Source organism: Lissotriton helveticus, chromosome 12, assembly GCF_964261635.1.
Source record: "Lissotriton helveticus chromosome 12, aLisHel1.1, whole genome shotgun sequence".
Taxonomy (NCBI): Eukaryota; Metazoa; Chordata; class Amphibia; order Caudata; family Salamandridae; genus Lissotriton; species Lissotriton helveticus.
The window spans coordinates 73,821,151-73,836,414 of record NC_136073.1 but is presented as its reverse complement, the minus strand read 5'-3'; the positions used below and the strand labels follow the sequence as shown (position 1 = coordinate 73,836,414).

At 42.1% G+C, this 15,264-nt stretch overlaps 1 protein-coding gene across 2 annotated transcripts in view; it reads left to right on the top strand.

Moving 5' to 3' along the window:
- Positions 1-15,264, top strand: part of DNAH2 (dynein axonemal heavy chain 2) — a 3,497,426-nt gene that overhangs the window by 767,802 nt on the left and 2,714,360 nt on the right. For both annotated transcript variants that reach the window (XM_078670326.1, XM_078670327.1), the window contains one exon: positions 9,584-9,731. In XM_078670326.1, the coding sequence (XP_078526452.1) occupies positions 9,584-9,731 (148 nt within the window). The remainder of the gene's footprint in view (positions 1-9,583; positions 9,732-15,264) is intronic.

Below are 15,264 nucleotides of genomic sequence, written 5' to 3'. Positions count from 1 at the left end.
CTTCTATTTTTAGGAACTCTAGAGACAATATTTTACCTCAGCCTCTAGCACATTTACAGTAATGTATAAATATGTGATGAAATGGACTCGACCTGCTTTTCTGTATTCAGAGCCATTTCATAAATGTAAATTTTCGCAATTCATTCAGCCAATATTTATATATGCATTTCCTGAATGATAACACTGCTTGAAAAACGTACAGTATAAATACTCATTTTTGTGTATTTACCATTTACCATTTCAAATGCAATTTATGTATTTCGGGGTGGGTTGGAAAACACACATGCATCATTATATGTTTAATATTGCTTAGTATTTAGTAATGATGGACATTAATACCTGGAGTGGGTGTTGTGATTCTATCTAGGACCCTAATTCGATATTCCCGATTTATGCCCTTATATGGTTATAACAAATAATATCCTTATGAAGGCATAAGAATCATATCCATATTTAGTAATAGTCAATGCGGTCCAAATACGGCAAGGCTACTCCCATAGACTCCTAGAAAGTACAACGCGTTCTTTAAACAAACCAAGCCTCCAGCAGCCCGGGAATTCCCCCTGCTTTTGTTTTGATTTGCACAAGAACTCCTGGAGTCCAGAAAGAACTGTTAGTTTCTTAGTGACGTCTTATGTCCAACCTTACGTCAAACCCGGCACCTTTCAGGTATAAATATACCAACGTTGCCTTAAGCAAACACACGGTGGTTTGGAGCAGAGCGGCTATCTACTTGCCCGAAGCCCAGCTGATGCGAGAGCCGAAGGAAGCCAACCCTCCCATTTGACGCATTGAGAGAGACGCTGTCTTTTCTCCTGCCGAGAAATTCCAGCTTCGGTGTTTCTAGTCACCCTTGCGGGTTGCTGGGAGATCGAGTTCTGAGAGAGAGATACAAGACATCCTTCATTCTAGAACCAAGGTACGGAGCTGATTAAACCCTTAAGAGAATTCTTGATTCAGATTCTTGGCAAAAACCAACTTAACTTAAACTGCAACTTACTTACTCCTTCCCACGTATTAGGCTTAGGTCAGGTACACCGGGGTAGGAGTATTTTAGAAGCACCAGTTGAGTACGTTAGTCAATGTTTTTATGTATGTATATATTTTATCCGTTTTAAAGTATCATATGACTAAGAAACCATATCAATGCTTTTACAGTATTATTTCATAATACTCCTTTTACTGTACGCACTTTACTTCATGATAAGTATTGCAATTGTGGCAATTCATTTCTCTTGCATGAGAAAGAAGACTGCTCAATAAATAACAACTTTTATTGAAAACGCCCGTCTCTCTATTTCTCTGCACTCTGGTGAATCTAAGCATGCACGATTGACTGAGTGAAATAGCTGTCTACTGTTTTCACACAACTCTAGAGATATACACTTTATTCTGAGGGAGCAAAGTTGTCATGTTTATGCGGTTGTCAGAAACTAATCCCTTCTTGTCTAATCAGGAAAGTTAACTCATTCCTGTTCACTCGAGAAAGTTTCTAGTGACCTCTGAGCTAGCTGGCAAACCTAATTAAGTCTAATATAGTCAGTAGAGACCTAGATGACCTCAGTCCTACGTCTAAACTGCTGTGTATATTATTCCAATACGCAGAGCCTATTGGGAATATAGGAACTACACTACAGCCCGAGCTGTGCCAATACCTTGACAAACAGAGAACCAGCTGCAGAAGCAGACACTAGTAAAGCTCCAGCCTGCTTGTGGAACGGGGCCACTTAACACGCCCCTGGCTGGCGTGGAAATATGACACGAACCCTCTTATCCATGAAGGAAGCGGCCACACTGGGAAATTCATCAGGAAACACTTTATTGGACCATTAGCTGGGTATGATGCATTTCGGCTGTAGTTAGCCTTCTTCAGATGCCGTTTATGTCTGGATGTTACCACACCCACTTTTTAAAATAGTCCCACTTTGCTCCCATTGGTGCAAGCACTTCTAGCCCCTGGTCACATGATCGCCCATCAGCTGTAGCCAGGTGATGACTACAACTCCCAGAGTTCACTTTACTTGGGAAGATGTTGCACGGGGAACTTTTGTTGGAAATAATCATCGCTGTGGACGTGTGCTGTGCGGGACTAAAAGCGATGTGTCCTGATGGCAAGAGTCCGGTCAGGTAAGTGTCCTCAGTGCTCCCTCTTGTCCCCGCATACGTTCCAGCCCCTTTGAGCAGGATTCCGTAGGGCCGTGAGCTGGAAATCAGTAGGTCCAACTCTTCGTGCAATGACGAACTGCACAAGGCAGCAGCCCTTACTTCGCTTGCTGGCTGAGGCGGGCCGGAGCTGTGCCTATACCTTGACAAACAGAGAACCAGCTGCAGAAGCAGACACCAGTAAGGCGCCAGCCTGCTTGTGGAACGGGGCCACTTAACACGCCCCTGGCTGGCGTGGAAATATGACATGAACCCTCCTATCCATGAAGGAAGCGGCCACACGGGGAAATTCATCAGGAAACACTTTATTGGACCATTAGCTGGGCATGATGCATTTTGGCTGTAGTTAGCCTTCTTCAGATGCCGTTGATGTCCGGATGTTACCACACCCACGTTTTAAAATAGTCCCACTTTGCTCCCATTGGTGCAAGCACTTTTAGCCGCTGGTCACATGATCGCCCATCAGCTGTAGCCAGGTGATGACTACAACTCCCAGAGTTCACTTTACTTGGGAAGATGTTGCGCGGGGAACTTATGTTGGGAATAATCGTCGCAGTGGACGTGTGCTGTGCGGGACTAAACGCGATGTGTCCTGATGGCAAGAGTCTGGTCAGGTAAGTGTCCTCAGTGCTCCCTCTGGTCCCCGCATTTATTCCAGACCCTTTGAGCAGGATTCCGTAGGGCTGTGAGTCCTTATATATATATATATATATATATATATATATATATATATATATATATATATATATATATATATAATATGTATATATTTATGTATTCATATGTTTAAGTAATGATATATACTGAAATAATAAGTGATGCTGGTGCTACACTTTGGGACCCGGCAACAGTATTGATCAAAAGGAGAGGGTATTTGGCGTCAGCAATTTTAATATATGTTGACGTGCAATTGGATATTCTGCCTCTATGCAGTTTTACTGCCTGCTATGGTTGAAATAACAAGATAAATTATGCATTTATGCAATTTATATAGTTATATGTGTTTAATCCCATATACTTACGGGTGAACATAATTGTATTTAAGCAGAAATCAATTCGCATTCAAGCTAAAAATGTCATTGGATGAATGTGTATACTGCTGTGGAAAAAACAGACTGCGAGTCTGTTTTCCATTTTCCTTATGCACTGTCACTTTAAAAATGAATGGAAACATCAGTACGTCATGTGATCAAGGCCTCCAGGGGCTGAAATGCGTCATGGCGGAATCACAAAATAAAATATTTCCACAGAGAAAAACTGGTGTCTGTTCCGTTTCTGGCTCTATGGGCATGGAGTGGTGAAGATACGGTTTACTTGCAATTTTGTCCAAGGCGGCTTTCTCGGACGTAACGGACCCCCTCTCGAGTTGGGCAGTGTGACGGAAAGCCGGTGCCGGTGTGAAAACCGGAAGTGAAGGATCTCTTGGAGGAGAAAGTCAGACAGCCCCTCGACGGCGGGTGCAGCCTCTACGAGTGCGGAGCTGCGGTGGAGACTGGGTCGGATGACACGGATTCCGAAGCAGACGCATAAGGTACGAGTGCCCCATCATTGTCGAGTGAGAGGTGTGCAAGGCTCTAAATGGCACGGAGGAACGCTGCGGAGCCTATTCTAAAACTGTGCATAATGTCCGCCGACATACTGCGGGGGAGAGAGGAGGCAGCGGAGGAAATTTTTGTGGAAGGGGCAGCTGCACGCACAGAACAGCTAAGTGTTAGTGATAGTAGTGGCAGCGGAACCCCGAGTTTAAAGGAACAATATAAAAAACTGGAGAAGCTGATGCGCCCGGAGCAAGCTAAGTGGCGGGAGCACTGATCCCTATCCAAGTATTTGGAGGTGGGTTGGGTTCCCTGTGGCTTGAGAATTATGCTTGCTCCGAGCTATGAGAATCCCAATCCTAATATGCTCCGTGATTGGGGGGAGTGTAATTTGGATTCATCTAAAAGATTGATGAAAATTCTGATTGACTACGCGGAAATTGACAGACAGGACTTGCAGAACCAAATTTATCAATTGAATGTTGCAATAAGGGCTATAGAAGGCAATGATGTGATAAGCAAATTCAGGGAAGACATGACAGTAAGGCTGAAAAAAGAGGAGGACATAATAAAAAAGCGCAAAACATACAAGTTTCAGCGTGACAAAAACGATTATGACCAGGGCCAAATATTTACTTTTGCACGTAAATATGATGCGGCCAGGTCTAACTACAGGAAAAATGAGGATCAAAGGGATGAAAGAGCAAGGGCTGGCCCGAGCAGTGGGGCAATTACTACAGCAGCCTCAGCATCTGATCTAAGTTCTTCCGTCAAAACTGAATCCGAAACAGAGGGTACCCCGAGAGGGTTAAATGCACAGAAACATATGCTGGTTTAAGAGGTGGGTTTTTTACGGGAGGAAAGGCGGCAAACATTACGTCCCAGAAACACGATTCAAAAGCTCAACGCAATAGGAGGAGAAACATTAAACCAAAGGAAAGACAGAAATGCAGGCGCCAGAGCAAAGATATCCAAACCAAACAACAGGGGTTGGAGGTGCAAACAACAATAACAAAACAACAAACCATAATGCAAAATAGCAATACCAACACCATTATCAACCTTTCACAAATGGTGCTGGATGAGGCAGAGCAACAACTTCTGTCCTTGGGACTTTCTTTCTGTCCGGAGACAAACTTTAGTTACCCACAAACCAGGGCGGACATATACAGTTTTATTAGGAAGCTCAAATTGCAAAAATATCATCAAGCAAAAGCGAAAAAAAGTGCAACATCAGGAGCTCCCAATAAGGCACATGATAATCTGGCCGCGGAGGATGTATATGTTTTGCGTGACTTGCATGGCTTGGAACATGATTGTGGCCCAGATGAGGAGATGTCCACGCAAGTAATACGGGAAAACGACTGTTGTGATGAATGCCACACCCAATACAGGATTTAAAGCAAAGTCAAAATTCTATCCAATGATGCCCAAAGACTCTGTGGACACGTTCCATGAAATTGTCACAGCGGAAGTAAAGACGAAGAACTTCAAAAATGAAAAAGAAATGGCAATGAGGCAAAACAGACATCAAAGGCAATACCATCAATTAATTAAGAAATTGCGAGACAATGATTCTATAGTAGTTTGTGGCTCTGATAAGGGGGGCAACGTGGTTATATGGCCCCTCAAGTTATATCAGGAGGAAGCATCACGGCAACTGACGGATCGAGACTGCTATAGAATCAGCAATCGCCAAGCAACCAAGGAGGTACAAAACACGTTCACCAAACTACTGGCCTGAAAGAGTAAAGGATTATTAAATCAAGATGAATTTAAATTCTTAAAAAATGACTACCCTGTTTTACCTATCATGTATCTATTGCCTAAAGTACATAAGAACATTACCTGTCCACCAGGGAGACCAATAATCTCAGCCAAGCAGGGATTGTTGGAGAACATTTCGGTATATATAGATTCCTTTTTACCGGAACTTGTAAAACAACTCCCATCATAGGTGCGAGACACAACAGATTTATTTAAACAAATTCACGGTTTCCAATGGAATAATGAATTTTTACTGTTGGCATTGGATGTCTCTAATTTATATACGTCAATCAGACATGAGGATGGTTTGAGAGCTTGAGCTACTTCCTGGGCAAAAGACCCATTGAGTTATTTACGCATAATAAGATGTTATTAGATCTCACAAGGTTCTGCATATAAAACAATTATTTCATGTTTGATAACAAATATTTACCACCAAGTAAGAGGCGTAGCTCTGGGGGCGAGTTTTTCCCCTAGCTATGCCTGCTTACATATGGGATGGTGGGAATGCATGATTTTAACAACGGAGTTTGCCGAATATCTATCCAAAAATGTAATCAGGTGGATCAGACATATAGATGATCTTTTTATAGTTTGGCAAGGAGACAGAAGGAGTACTGATGAATTTGTGACAAAACTGAATGTGAATAATCTGAACTTGCACTTTATCCATGATATCAGTGAGGTTTCTATTACGTTTTTAGATGTGCAGGTGTTTGTAGCTAGCAACCAACTTAAAACCAGGTTGCACCGCAAAATAACAGCTGGTAACTCTATACTCCACTCATCCAGTTTTCACCCAAAACACACGATATGCAGTATCCCCTATGGGGAAATGTTGCGGATTCTGAGAATCTACAGTAGGGATGAGGATTTAGAGATAGCTCAGCAACAATGTAAAGATAGGTTCCGTGAGAGGGGATATGCTGAGCACATCCTGGATGATGCAATAAAACGTACTAGAGAAATTTCCCACACTGATCTGTTGACAAAAGCTGCTAAGGGTATAAAAAACACTACTGGGGTACCATCACAAACTAAGGTGGACAAAAAGAGTAATAGCCCTAGACTTATCCTAACTTATAATAACTAGAAGGATAGTCTTTACAGAATTTTTATATATGGCACGGCGGAATGCACAAAATAAAATATTTGCACGGAGAAAAACTGGTGTCCGTTCCGTTTCTGGCTCTATGGACATGGAGTGGTGAAGATACGGTACTTGTATGTGTGTGTGTGTGTATATATATATATATATATATCTACACACAGACACACACACACACAGTCACAATCCTGGCCCACCGCTCTCCCAAAACCTTCCAGGTACATACCACCAGACGCAAAATGTTACAGATTCAAAAAGTGCTTGATTGCTTTGTCTGCACACAGTCTATTCCAGGCTAGTGCCTGCTATGAAGCGCTTCGACCGCCAAAGGACGGTCATGATCACATGACGTACAGCCATAATTTTGACATTTAAATAGTCAACAACCACCACCAGTGCTCAAAACAAATAAACAATGCTCATAGATATAAACAACAGACTGTTAGTGCATGCTTATAATTGCAAGTTCATATAAATAACAATAATGAATTTATAATATCCATTTATAAACCACAATAAATTATCTTGTTATGCTCACTAAAACCAGAATGAAATCACTTAATTTAACTTATTACTTCTTCCTTGTAATTAAGTGATGAATTCGACCTAACAACGTGTTCACGAAACATAAACATTTATATGTATTATATTATTATAATCAAGTAATAAAGAGATAGTGCTTAGATGTAAACAGATGACAGAATCTATGCTGATAGCTTATGTCACAACATAGGAAACAATATTGAAAGGTCTGTATAATTCATTTAAGACAAATGCAGGTATTCTATAAATACTGCAAACGGTAGAGCCACAGTAGGGAGCATGTACTTTGTACCTCGAACAATATGTATCAACCAAATATAATATATATCTACTTGCACTTCATAGTAACGCTCAATTATATTTGGTTGATACAGATTGTTTCCAGATACAAAGTACATGCTCCCTACTGTGGCTCTACAGTTTGCAGTATTTATAGAATACCTGCATTTGTCTTAAATGAATTATACAGACCTTTCAATATTGTTTCCTGTGTTGTGACATAAGCTATAAGCACAGATTCTGCCATCTGTTTACATCTTAAGGATCAGCCGTAAATATAAACTGCAAAGAGTTACCCCAGTTAGAAGAGCCCGCACTTAGGTGAAAATAGCGAAAGGACCCAGCCGTGGAAGAGCCCCGCCGCTCAAAGCGGACACTGCGACGCCATCCGGCGTGCGCTGTATTAGGCAAGGTGCCAGTAACGGTGGAAGAAGATGCCAGCGGTGTGGGTTGTCATCGCTCAGCACCCACTGTGGTTTGAACTTTGGAAAAATGAAAGGGTTTGCGTGCCAGCTCGCATGAGCGAAATTGGTGACACTGCAAGGTTCCAAGAGGCCGTGCGAGCGGCCACGCCCACTGTGGTTGAATTCCTAAAGTGAGTAGCTGCACCTGTGGCGCCGTCGATCCTTTCACAAGAAGCCTTTGAGACAGTGGATGACACGAAACACATCAGGCTTCAAAGACCGTGGCTGTGCGGTGCTATTCTCCATGCTTGGCAGCCTCCATTAAACTCCTTTGGCTATTTTCACTTGAGTGCGGGCTCTTCTGTTTGGGGTAACACTTTGCGCTATATACCGTATTTTACGGCGTATAAGACGACCCGGCGTATAAGACGACCCCCTACTTTTCTTGATAAAATGTAGGTTTCGTGCTATACTCGCCGTATAAGACTACCCCCACTTCCAACGCAGTGCACAGTGCCACCATCGCCTACGTAACGTTCGTTCTTGTGTTTGAGTTCCCTAAGGAATCTCTTTGAGCTAAAGAGTACCGGTACCGTAACTGTAATTTATTTCCCTCTTTCAGATCCGCTTTCAGTGGGTTTGCTTTTGATACTTCCACAGTGCCACCATCACCTACGTAATGTTAGTTCTTGTGTTTGAGTGCCCTCCTATACCGTCCCTCTACTTGCACACATGTCACTTTTTCCTCCTGTAATGCACCATTTCCTATTGAGAAGCGGTCTGACACTTTCGGGTAAAGTCCGCGCTATGTAAAAACGCATGAAAACATACCGTCAAATTTGGCACCCGGCGTATAAGACGATTCCCGACTTTCCAGAACATTTTAAGGGGTTAAAAAGTCGTCTTATACACCGGAAAATACGGTATATATATATATATATATATATATATATATATATATATATATATATATATATATATATATATATATATATATATATATATATATTATATGCCTAATCAGATGCACTGTGTGAGTGTGATAGAATTGTATTTATTGTTTAGGATTTGTTATGGTTCATGAAATCATTAAAAGTTTATATATATGAAAAAATGAAATTCCCAGAAAACATAACCAGGGTTACAAAGTCATTTTTTTGGATTTATAATTCTAGTTTACCGTCATGGATAGTTTCACCAAATTTATAGACAACGCACCCCAAAACTTATTTTCAAGTAGCATTTAAGAACTTTTATTTTCAAGTAGCTTTTAAGAACTTATATTTCTTTCTTCCCACCAGCATGAATTCACAGCACCTTTACTAGCTCCCCACTCTGCGATTCTGCTTCAGCTTGCTCTCTGAAGACAGCAGAGTGAATTTCCTAGTAACCAAGTTGCTCCTAACTAGCTCTATTGTGCTAGTTTTTTTTTGCTCCTAAGAATGGAGTTCTTGAGAAGGGCTATAACATGTCAATGTATGTCAGGGACATTTAGCTAGTTTGATTTCATTACACCATTGGAAGCTTTTAGTTCTTAATGTGACTAGTAACAAAGTGTTAATAATGGTATTCTTATATTACTGATACCAAGGAATAGTTCAATGATGAATCTGTATCTAGAGTATAACAACACTGGAGAAACATTCTCGATGGTCAATAATTTAAAACCCAGTTATGAAACATGTACCCATAAGTTTGAACCTCTGTTGTGTACTTGATGCTGCCATGTATTTATACAATCCAAATTGCATTGCCTAATTTATGAAAGTCCCTTATTAAATCAGGTGGAGTTTTCCCCCACCCTGGCAGAACTTGCTCGTGCAGTGAACGGCATCTGCGGCCAGATCATCAACACTGTTTCACGCTTCCGACGTCTGCCCGACATCCTTACCAAAAAGAAGTCAGAGCGGGATCCCATTCACACTGTCATGGGTAAGAAATGGAGGATTGCATATATACAGCAGATTGTTGACACACTCTGGATGAGCTATTTTCAACAGGAGCTCTCTTCAGTCCTACGTCTGGGTATAATGGGCTCATAGAGGATTATATACAGTCAGTTTAGCTGGGACTGGAGGGTTGCAATGTGAAGGTCATTCTGCATGATGACACATAAAACTGGAGAGAAGTGGGTGGACAGAAAGGACTGAGACCAGAAAGTTAATCGTGGGAAGTGAACCTAGACCTTACTCAAGCCACACTTAACATGCAATTATTAGTACTCAGAGCGGTAATTGTGTTCAAGAAATACAAAGACATCCCAGTTTTGGAGTGTTGTAGTTACAGCCAAGTAGCATTTTCTGATTCTCTGGAACAGATGGTTATTTAGACAAGTAGGTTTATGCCATAGCACTTTTGCAAGAGCATATGAACAATCCCTTTACCTCAACTGCTCTAGGAGTGCACTTCTAATGATAAAATATATGCCCCTTGATGTGCACAGGTAATGCACAATGAAGATCAGGCATTTGGTTTGGGAAGAAATGTATTAGACCTCAACAATACATTTGATTTAGGATTTTAAATGCCATTCCTTTTATTTTATAAATTGTTTTAAAGAATGTCTCTATAAATATATTTTTGAAACTGCAACTGGATGTTAATAGAGGCAGCCTATGGCTAACTTCAAGTAAACCCTTGAATAAGACAGTTGGCAGGGCTCATGATGGCAGCAGAGAGCCAAAGAAGATGCAGGAATAATCTGATCATATCAAACTGAGGCAATCTCTCTCCCATGGTTGCTCAGTTCAGTGAAACTGACTCACAGTGGACATAACCGGTTTTGATAGCCGTTAAAGATTGATATAGGACTGCAAAAGGGATTTGGTCTCTGGGTTTCCTTGACTACTCTACCCCCATCACTGCCCCCCCCTCTCAGGTGATTGAGTTTACAGTAGTCCACTACAACCTATTGGGGTCCCAAAATGGAGTATCAGCATGATGTTACAGTGCATTTTAGATGTGGACTCTATGAAGGTCTACCCCACAGGCTCCGTTAGGCCTACCCTAATCTAGATGTGCCCAGACAAGGTCCTAGATTATTTTGGCACCCTGCACAGGAGGGTGCTGCCACCCTTCTTCAGAGCTTTATTTTATAGCCTGCGGAGAAACACGATTGGGCTTCAGGTAACAGCCAATAAGCACTTGACCGGTCCTATAGAAGGTAGGAGGTGAAAGCCGAAGATTCACATGCTCTTTCTCCAGCATTCAGGGATAACCTGTAACTTACAAAGCAGTAAACAATGTTAAAAGGGCCTTAGGACTCAACAACAATGTAGGTTTTGTAGCACATACACCTCATTTGAAACAACCCGAACCCCTTGCAAATGTGGTGAAAAGGCAAAGATCTCCTACTTCCCCTAAAGGACACCGCTACTCAAGTTTCCACTGCACATTGTGTGTGAAAGCACTTCTGAGAAGAGGTCTGCTCTAACCTTTCAGTGACCTTATCCTGATACTTTTCTGGGCCGTCCTGGTGCTTTGCCAGCCCTATCTTCAGCTTTCAGTGAAGGTCAGTTCTGGCACCAACTGTCATCTTGACTGACTGAGAGAAGAATCTTTTTTCAAATCCTGCTCTACCTGTGGGCAATGCCTTTACTTCAGTATTTGAACCATCATAGATTCATACACTTAAAATATTCGCCATTGTCGAGATGGGAGTCCCCGGTACCATATAATAGTAATACAATGTTAAAGATAGAGCATAAAGACACTAGACCCTTCCATTTTACAACCTATCATAGTCTTATTTAAAAAAGAGACCAAACTTATACTTGATCCAATCAGCCTGCTTTCCCCTCTAAAACACTCACGAGAGAAGCTCCAGTCCCTTAGATTTTCTACCACGCATCCACATCATGCTAGGGAGTCTCTACTGAGCTCTGCTCAGTTATGTTATTTTGCTACTTGGATACATTCAAGAGAATATTTCCAATATTTTGGTACTGTGGAAGTTTTTACCTTCTACCCACATTGTGATCCTCCATAGAAATCTGACTTCATTTAACCATCATGTCAGACCAGGAGAAGAAAAGTCTCTCAGGGCCTGTAGTACATGCGATAAAATAAGATTGCACTCTGAAGAGCCACACCAAGATTGCAGAATGACCAGCATCATTCCGCCAAGGTCAGTAAGATATGTTGTACCATTTCAATCAAAAACTTTGAAGGATAGATAAGGAAGGCTGCTTATCTGGCTTCAAAAGCTCACACTAGAAAAGAGACAGTTTTAGACTCTGATAGTGAGGACTCCTCTTCATCCTCTAGAAGATCCCATAATAGGGAGACACCACCCGCATTCCTGATCCTTCTCTGAACAACCTAGAAAAGCCTAAAAAAGAAGATTAATATGTCTTACAAAGTCTGCGGTCCTTCAAAATCTCACAAATCCAAGCCTTATTCTTAAAAAAAAAGGAGAGAAAATAATTTTCTGTGTCCTCAGAAAAGGCTGAAAGGTCATACTCTGAGCCGGCTACTCCACCTCATAAGGTCAGTTGCTCATTCAAAAAGCCTTCCTCAGCTCCCCCTGCTGACAGATCATCGACGAGCACTCTACCGCCGATAAGAACATCATCGGTGCAGTCAAACGTATACGGCATCATCATCGACAACTGCTACTATCACTACGTTGTCCACCACCTCTTCCTTCTCGACGACAACATCGTCGTCGACCGCATCTATGATTAGACCGTCAACGCTGAAGATTTCCCTGATATCATCGTCGACGACACTGTCGACAGCTCCTCTGTCGACACTAATAACCCTGCAGAGGACAGTGATATCAGTAATGACTACACTGCCGTTGGGTATTAGTGACACTGTTAACGACCTTGTCGATGACACAGCGGACGACAGAAAAAAAGGCAAAACATTAAAAAAATAACGTTTTTAACACCAGAATACACCTCTCAAAGTTAGGTGACATCCATAATTCCAGCTCATCTCTTGGTGGAAAAAGACTCTAATGGTGACGGGCCATTTCGTGTTGCACGCAGTCCCTCTGAGTTGCATGTGAAGTGCCAAGAAGAAGAGGAGCACTATGATGAGGAATATGAACAACATTATTATTCTTCCCATACCCAGTATCAGCAGTTATCTATCTAGCTCTCTGACTTGCAGTTCAAACTTTCAGATTATAGGAAGCGTTTTCCATCTACTACCAGATCACCCACTGCTCATCCATCCACTCCAGCACAAAGTCCTACGTTATTGCCTATCTCAGTAAGGCATACACCACAGACAGCCCTGCTCCATGATCCAGATATCTGCAATGATAAGAGTGAGGAAGGGTACCTTTGCGATGCCCACATGGAATGGGATGACTACCTCATCCCTACTCCATCATATCCATCACCCACCCCAGTGGACTCGCCACTGAAAGATATTGTGGGTTTTCATAGTTTGTTAGAAGAGCAGTTAAAATATTCACATTCCCTATTCCCACCAAGCATGTGGACTGTTTTTTTTATGATTGTAAGGAGCCTTTCCAGAAAAGTGTAAGGTCTGCGCCCATTGTCAGCTATATTTGAGAAGAGGACTTAAAAGTAATGAAAAATCAGTTTAAAGTCACCTCAACAAGAAACATAAAGGCCCAGGGGACGCTCTAGAGTGTCTAACAGGCCATCCATTGCCAAAGATCAAAGAATCCCTCGATCTCTCTGCCTCCGGGTAAGGAGGGCAAACACTTAGATAATATCAGCAAACTTTTTTCATCCATTTTAGGGATGACATTTCGGGTGGCAAATTCTCTTGACGGTTTTGGGAAAATATGATTGGCGGCTATGGACTGACCTTACCCCATATATAAATCAACTTCCAGAAGGGGCGAAAGTAAAAGCAAAAAAGATCTTTCAGGAGGGGGAGCACACATCCAGCAGAGATCATAGACTGTGCCTTGGCTATAGCCACCACTGCATTTAGGCAACTTGCAGGCTGTGCTGTGCTCAGAAGGCAATGCTGGCTCAAAGCTACCTCCTTTAGATCTGAAGTACCACATACAATTTTAGATCTTTCCTTTGATTGAGAGGCCTTGTTCCGCAAGCATGTTGATGATGCCCTACAGGCGATAAAGACAGACACAGAGACAGCTAAATCGCTGGGGACTCTACAGTTCAAGAAGATAACCTATTGTGGGGCCAGAAGAAAAGGCATGCCATCATATAGAGGAGGTTATCAGTAATACAGATATCCCTCCTACACATCTACCGCCAGCAGTTTTGTCCGCAATATTCACAGAGACAACCATCTCAAGTGGCCTATAACATGCCTGCGCCTTGAGAAACAGCAACACGTAAGGGAAAGTCCACTGGATGTCAGCAATGACCTGTCACTGGCTCCGGCTACCCCATGTCTCCTCACCCATTCATACTAGGAGAAAGAATATCCCAGCTTCTCTAACGTTGGTTAGAAATAACATCGGACCAATGGGTCATAGACTTTGTTCAATTCGTCCACACCCTGGAATTCCTACAGAACCCACCATTAAACCCACAAAACTCCTCTATTCCCAAGCATCTACAACTGCTCAAATTGGAGGTCAAGACCATGTTTCGGAAGGGAGCGATAGCGAGGGTCCCTCTTTCGCAACAAGGAAAGGGATTCTATTCCTGTTTCTTCCTGATTCGCAAAAAATGGAAGAATGGTGGCCTATCCTCGACCTTAGAGATCTCAACTCATATCTAAAAAAAGAATCATTCCGCATGGTAATATTCCAAGGTAATCACCTATGGTTAAACCACTGAGATTATATGTCAACCCTCAACCTGCAGGATGCATATTTTCACATCCTCATCCATCCTTCCCACAGGAGATTCCTAAGGTTCACAGTAGCCGGCAGCCACTATCAGTTCATGATTCTTCCTTTTGGTCTGAAATCAGTCCCCAGGATATTTACAAAGTTTCTGGCTCCAGTAGCAGCCTTTGTATAGAAACAAAAACACCATGTGCTCCCATACTTAGATGACTGTCTCGTCAAGACACATTCCAGTCAGGCAGCACAAAAATCAACAAATGCATGCATAGCCCTGTTCATCAAGCTAGGTCTCACTCTAAATTGGAAAAAGTCAAGCCCACAAGCTGCAAAGGGCCATAACTTTTTTGGGAACAACACTAGATATTATAACTAATAAAGCCTGCCCCACATCAGAAAGACGAGTAAAGCTAATAACATTAGCAAAGTCCATTCAGAGAAAAAGAGTCTCTTTCAGTACGCCTCTACAAGTCATTTTTAGGGATGATGTCATCATGCATTTCTCGAGTTACGTTCAGCCAGCCAAGAATGTGACCCCTCCAGGAAGGACTAGACCTCCAATGGGTACAAACGAAAGGTTTGTTGGATGATATCATCAAAGTCACTCCAGCCATGGACAAAGCCCTGGCTTGGTGTACTCAGCAGGCACAACTCTCAGGCAGCTTTTCATTATTATCTCAACCTTCTCTGTTGGTCATTACCACCAATGCTTTCTTG